Genomic DNA, 7,664 nt, shown 5'->3' with positions numbered 1-7,664 from the left:
TAAGATTCGGATTACCTTGTTGATCGAATATCTCAAGCCAAGAACACTTTGTTTGAGATTCGAATCACTCCAGAAGCAAGATCGATCATGTCTAGCTTCAATGATTCTTGTTGATCAAATATCTCAAGACAAGAACACTTGATTGAGATTCGAATCACTCCACAAGCAAGATTGATCATGTCGAGCTTGAATGATTCTACATGCAACCTAAACTACATAGAGTTGCATAGAAACTTAGCCATTGGCTAAAGAAAAGCACAAAGGCTCCTTTTACTATATTTTCCAAGCCTCCTTACAAATACAACATACATGGCTTTATATAGCCTCAAAATGAAACTATTAAAGACATTCCAAGAGTTGTAACATTCATACTTAATGACCATAATTGGCCATTATGTAAATGTAACCTAAAGCAAATAAAATGTCTTAAAATACAATAACTCTAAATTACTCTAAATTGTAACCCACCCAAAATTTATAACAATCAAACGTCATTCTTCTTCAATGTGGTATGAATTGAAACATCTTCTGATAATTTTGACAATCTTTTCTTCACATCTTCATTGAAGTATATTGTATGATTGATGTCTTTTGGTTCATATCAGACCCAAACCCAATCACCTTGTTTAAAAATTAATTTCTTTCTTCCTTGGTTCTTGCGCGTGACTAGTTTTTTATTTTTGTTTTCAATTCTTTCTTTTTATGTCTTTGAAGAAGCTGCATCATTAGCAAACATATTAGGTGGAAAAGGCGATAAATCTAGAGGAGTTCAAGGATTAAATCCATACACAACCTGAAACGGTGAACATTGAGTGGTGCTATGTATTGCTCTATTGTATGCAAATTCCACAAAAGGTAGAGTCTTTTCCCAAGACTTAAGATTTTTAGAAATTAGTGACCTAAGTAAGACTCCTAATGTTCTATTAACGACCTCAGTTTGTCCATCGGTTTGAGGGTGACATGTTGTAGAAAATAGAAGCTTAGTTCCCAACATTCCCCACAAAACCTTCCAAAAATGGCTTAAAAATTTTACATCCCTGTCACTACCAATGGTTTTGGGAATACCATGCAATCTAACCACTTCCTTAAAGAATAGATTAGCTATATTGGTAGCATCATCTGTTTTGTTACATGGAATGAAATGTGCCATCTTACTAAACCTATCAACCACCACAAAAATGCTATCATGGTGTCTTCTAGTCTTTGGTAATCCTAGAACAAAATCCATGCTAATGTCAACCCATGGTTCACTAGGAACATCTAAAGGTGTGTAAAGACCATGTGGTTGTGTCTTAGACTTAGCCTCCTTACATTTAAAACATTGCTTGCATACTTTGTTCACATCTTTCCTCATTTTCAACCAATAAAAATGTTCACACAACATGCTATATGTTTTAAATTCTCCAAAATGTCCCATAAGTCCTCCCCCATGAGCCTCCTTCACAAGTAACTCTCGAATAGAACATCTAGGGATACAAAGTTTACCCTTCCTAAAAAGCATATCATCGAACACCATATGATCTTGCACATGTTTCCCTTCTAAACATTGCATATACACATCATAAAATTCAGATTTTTCAACTTTGTACAATTCAATCATGTGTTTAAAACCAAGAATTTTTGCAGTAAGGGAAGAAAATAAAGCATACCTTCTTGATAATGCATCTGCGACCACATTATCCTTCCCCTTTTTGTAATGGATTACATAAGGAACCATCTCAATGAATTCCACCCATTTAGCATGTCTCCTATTTAGCTTTGTTTGGCTTTTGAGGTGCTTCAAACTTTCATGGTTCGTATGAATAGCAAACTCTTTTGGCCACAAATAATGTTGCCAAACTTGCAAAGCCCTCACAAGTGTATATAACTTTTTGTCATAAGTCAGATAGTTGAGTTGTGCTCCATTAAGCTTTTCACTAAAGAACATGATTGGGCTTTTTTCCTGCATTAAAACAGCTCCGATGCCTATCCCACTTGCTTCACATTCAATTTCAAAAGATTTATCAAAGTTAGGTAAAGCAAGACAAGGTCCATTGGTTAATTTATCTTTCAGTTCATTGAATGCATTCTCTTGTTTTTCCTTCCATTCAAATTTCACATTCTTTTTAACAAGTTCATTCAATGGTGATGCTATGCTACTAAAATCCTTAATGAATCTCCTATAGAAACTAAGCATATAAAACTACTGTTTGTACAATCATGGACCAAGACGAGAAAAATGGCGGGGTGATCAATGATCTAGTTGAAGAAGTCTAGAAGAATGAGGAGAAACTAGAAGATGGTATTCATTTGGCACTTATTACAAGAAGAAGACTTCTTAAAATTCAAGTTACGGAGAATGATGTTGATGATCAAAGAGACAACCTATTTCACACGCGATGTTTAATCAAGGGGACTACTTGTAGTCTTATCATTGATAGTGGAAGTTGCACCAATGTAGTAAGTACTATGTTTGATCAAAAGATTGCAAATTCCAACTCAAGATCATCCTAAACCATACAAGCTCCAATGGCTTAATGATAGTGGAACAATGAAGGTAATTTCCCAAGTTTTAACATCTTTTACTTTGGAAAAATATAAAGATGAAGTTCTTTGTGATGTGTTACCAATGCATGCTGTAGACATATTGCTTGGCCGACCATGGCAATTTGATAGGAGGGTTATGTATGATGGCTATTTGAATAGGTATTCTTTTGTCAAAGATGGTAGAAAAACCACTCTTGTACCTTTGAGTTCTGCAAATGTATTTGCTCATCAATTAAAGTTGGAGGAAAGGCAAAATCGTAACAAGTTGTGTAAAAAAACAGTGAGAAATCTCCAAAAAAAAAAATAAAAAATGAAGTCTCTTAGCATATTATGTTTAATCATATTAATTGCTTTGAAACCAAACAATATGATTAAGTCGTGTTTAGCAGTATCCAAGACGCAAGTCACACTGTCATTATCCAAGATGCAACCTCCAATTGGAAAGTGACCTTTTTGAATTTGATGGCAGATTCAACTTTTGTGGTTCACTACAAGCTAAAAGATAACGATCTGGGCGAGCACGTTATCAATGTTGGAGGCAATTAGAGTTGGAGCTTTAAAGAAAATCTTTTGCAAACAATATTGTTTTGGTGCAATTTTAGCAGCAAACATGACCAAGCTACTGGCAATGTTTTCTGGCGAGAGCGACAAAGCTGGCTTAGTAATCAATGTGTTGATCATAACTGCATTTGGACTGCCGGAGACCAAGGCATTTTCTTGCACTATAGTCCTATCAATTCCAACAAATTAATGTATCCTTGATGTAATCCATTCTTCACTGGCATATTATCTCGTCAATCCAAAGCTATGAACAAAAATACTCATTCTTTATTTTAAGGTCAAAGATTCATCCCTTTCATGTTTATTGAAATTAAAAAAAAACATATTTAAGGTAAAAAAATTATCATTTATTGAAATACAAAAAAAAAAAACATAAATAAAAAACATAACAGTGATACTAACCTAAAGTGCACCACAATTTACAAAGAAATCTTATTCATCGAAACTTTATGATAAGATAAGGAATCAACTACAAGGGGAATAAGATTCAGATTACCTTGTTGATCGAATATCTCAAGACAAGAACATTGTTTGAGATTCGAATCACTCCACAAGCAAGATCGATCATGTCTAGCTTGAATGATTCTTGTTGATCAAATATCTCAAGACAAGAACACTTGCTTGAGATTCGAATCACACCACAAGCAAGATTGATCATGTCGAGCTTGAATGATTCTACATGCAACCTAAACTGCATAGAATTGCAAAGAAACTTAGACATTGGCTAAAGAAAGCACAAATGCTCCTTTTACTATATTTTTCAAGTCTTCTTACAAATACAACATACATGGCTTTATATAGCCTCAAAATGAAACTACTAAAGGCATTCCAAGAGTTGTAACATTCATACTTAATGACCATAATTAACCATTAATTAATTGTAACCTAAAGTAAATTAAAAGTCTTAAAATGCATTAATGAAATACAATAACTCTAAATTACTGTAAATTGTAATCCACCCAAAATTTAAAACATGAAATTTCATTCTTTTTCAATGTGGCATGAATTGAAATATCTTTTGATAATTTCAACAATATTTTCTACACATCTTCATTAAAGCATATTGATTGATTGATGTCTCTTGGTTCATATCACTTCACCTCTTCGACTTAATATTGATAAGTTGTATTTTTTTATTTATATATTATTAAGTAATAATCATGATAGCATATAAGGTCACTTTCTATCAAAGCGTTCTCATAGATGTATCAATAGAGATCTTCGTCGAAGCAAGGTATAAGACGATGGCAAAAACTACGTATGACAATGCTTCCGACATGTCGCTAACAAATGTGTCGATTTTTGTCTAGAAAATATCGTCAAGTGACTAAGACTGGTTTGGCCCTTCTCTTTCACTCCCAACTTTCTCCTCGTTTCTGAGTATACGCCTTCAGCACTGCAGCTTATATTATCAATTGGTGGCCTACTTCACAGTAGTTATTCTTGCTTGCGTGATTTGCAGTTATTCTTGCTTGCGTGATTATATGCCTAACAAGCTTTCTCCCACCGCATATCTTGCATTTTTTTGGGTTGTAGTCTCTCTCATAAAGGGTTTTGTTGTCTTGAATCCACCAACACTAAGCTATACATCACCCGCCACGCTAAATTTGATGAAATTCACTTTCCTGTTATCCCTAGCTCCTAGACCCAACCTTTTTACTCTCTTCATATTTTAAATTTCTTGGAATCACATCTTTACCATATTGATTCATCTCCCTTACCACTTCTTCACCGCACATTACTCGATCCAGTTCATCCTCATGTGATATTTGTTCTGACCTTGTGGATGAGTTTGTGCAGGTTGTTACTTCTCTTGCAGGTTCCTCTTTGCTACCCTAGACTTCTGATTCGGCCTCTATTGAATCTACTGCTGATTCCTCTTCTTCTTTGGTCTCTCATCCTATGATCACTCGAGCCAAAGTTTGTATCTTCAAGATTCATCATCCAGCAAATCTTTGTATTTTGGGCTTATCTGAACTTCTTTTTGCTCTTCTTACATCCACTTAGCCAAAAGGATTCGAATCTGCGGTTAAGAATCCTGCTTGGATCGCTGCCATGGATGAAGAAATTCGAGCTTTACAACAAAATGACACTTGTTCTTTGATTCCTCACCTTGCCAACACCAACATTGTGGGCTTTAAATGAGTGTTTCTCATTAAATATTTACTTGATGAATCCATCAAGCGTTTCAAGGCTTGTCTTGTTGCCAAAGATTATACTCAGGTTCCTAGTCTTGACTACACTGACACTTTCAGTCCGGTTGTCAAAGTAACCACTGTCCATGTTGTGCTTTCTATTGCAGTCGCAAATAAATGGCCTCTTTGGCAACTTGATGTCAAGAATGCTTTCCTCAATGACACTCTTCTTGAACTTGTTCATGTGGAACCACCTCCTGGATATATTGATCCTCGTTTTTCCACTCATGTCTGTCGATTTGATCCTTGAATTTTCACTCATGTCCGTCGATTAAAGAAAGCATTCTATGGCTTAAAGCAATCGCATCTAGTTTCAATGTTTTAGCTCACTTCTTCTAACACTTGGTTTTTCTTGCAGTCGCACTAACACGTCCCTTTTTGTCTTTCATCAACAATCTAACCTTATCTATCTGCTTCTTTATGTTGATGACATTATTGTTACCAAAAATAACTTATCTCTTATTAACAACTTTATTTGCAAGTTTCATTTTGAGTTTGCTACCAAGGATTTGGGTTCTCTCAGTTACTTTCTTGGTCTTGAAGCTTCATGCACTCCTGATATTCTCTCTATTATTCAGTTAAAATAGCTCGAGATATTCTTACTCGTGCTTAGTTGCTCGATAGCAAATTAGTTCACACCCTCATGGTTGTTTCTCAACACCTGACTATTTATGGTTCTCCTTTCTCTAATCCTACTCTCTATCGATCTCTTGTTCGTGCCCTATAGTACTTGACCATTACATGTCCAGATACAGCCCATGCTGTCAATTTTTCAGTCAATTTTGGCATGCCCCTACGGCAGATCACTTTCCTGTTGTCAAACGTATTCTTCGCTATGTCAAGGGAACACTCCACTTTGGTCTTACCTTTCATCCATCAATTGTTCCTAGTGCACTAGTGGCTTATTCAGATGCTGACTCGGCTGGTTGAACCGATACTCGTCGTTCTACATTCGGCTATTCTATTTATCTTGGTAACAATCTCGTTTCTTGGAGTGCCAAAAAATAACTTACTGTCTAATCTCTTGAAGTGCCTAAACTAACTGAAGGGCCATAAAAACAACATGAATTCATCTACCGTAGCTTCGATTCCATGGCTTCCACAGCGTCGACGTCATCCATACAAGGGTACCTTGCCTTCACCTATAAATAAGAATAACACGTAGCTTTAGTATTTTAGGAAAACTTAGTAACCCCAAGGTTGAGGTCAGAAATGCCTACATAAGCAATCATGGTGGGACTTATTCTATTAAAATTATCATAACATGGCTTTAGGCTTCGCTTTCTAGTTCAGGTAGGGTTGGACGTGCAGTACTACCTCACACATGGGCCACCTTACTTGTCGGGCGAGCATACACTGGGACGCTCCCTTGGCCAGAACTCGTTAGAACCAGTAACCGTCACAACAACGCTATACAAAACATAACGATCGTTGTCTTACCATTGGATGTACGCGTCCGTACCCTCGTGATGGAATAGGGGTATCCCTCCCAATGCATGAACACACATAATGCATGAGGTCCCCAATATTTCTATTTTTATCATTAATGAATATAACCCCGCTATCATCTTTCATGCTTAACATGTCTGATAAGGCAACCCTAATCCTCAGCCCAACAATCCAAGCTTTTGTTGAAGCAAGAACCCTTGAATCAAAGTAATTAACATCGCCTTATACGAAATTTGGATCAACCAAGAGATAAGGCTAGAATTAGATTACCTCTTATGATCGAAGATCTAGAAGCAAGATTTGGAAACCTTGTTCTAAATTGAGTCACTCCACAATTAAACTTGATCAAGGCTTGATTGAATGGCTCGGGTGCAATTCTACCCCAAGAATTGATGAACTTAGAAATGTCAAATATGATGCTCGAATTTCTAAGGGAAACGTCTCAATTTGAGATTTGAATTACATTCATCCACGAATCTGAATTTTACATAACATGTTGTGGGTATTTATGATCTCCCGACAAAAGATGTTTGTGGACGGGATTTATTCCCGATCCCCTTTAATCTCTAGAAAAGAATAAGTCAAATTGACCATTTGACTTTTACATAATTTATGAAATTAAAAATAGTTCATTTTAACAAATGTTGATGTGCGCTAATGCAACAGATTTGAAATCAATTGAGCTCTGTGCTTGAGTGGCTAATGCGACAGGTTTGAAATCAATTGAACACTTTGAGCTCTCTGCGCGTAGGTTCAAATTTTGTTCTGAAAAATCATCACCTTCTTTCCTTCACCTCCTTTTGAAATGTTTTGATCAAATCTGCCTGCTTCACTCACAAAAATATTAAATTTTGTTTCATAAACTGTATTAAATCCATAAAATAAATCAGCAGCATGCAACCAAGAACAAATTTCATAGATATATTAGTCCAA

The 7,664-nt window shown here is 35.9% G+C and overlaps 1 protein-coding gene across 1 annotated transcript in view; it reads right to left on the bottom strand.

The window, feature by feature from the left end:
• Positions 1-769: 769 nt before the first annotated feature.
• Positions 770-7,664, bottom strand: part of LOC111784339 — a 23,515-nt gene continuing 16,620 nt past the window's right edge. Inside the window, 1 exon segment of the mRNA XM_023665067.1 lies at positions 770-1,812. Within this exon segment, the coding sequence (XP_023520835.1) occupies positions 770-1,812 (1,043 nt within the window).

This window comes from Cucurbita pepo, unplaced genomic scaffold (genome assembly GCF_002806865.2).
Source record: "Cucurbita pepo subsp. pepo cultivar mu-cu-16 unplaced genomic scaffold, ASM280686v2 Cp4.1_scaffold000189, whole genome shotgun sequence".
In the NCBI taxonomy this organism is placed as follows: domain Eukaryota; kingdom Viridiplantae; phylum Streptophyta; class Magnoliopsida; order Cucurbitales; family Cucurbitaceae; genus Cucurbita; species Cucurbita pepo.
Note: the sequence above shows the minus strand (reverse complement) of the source record. Positions and strands in the feature narration are given on the sequence as shown.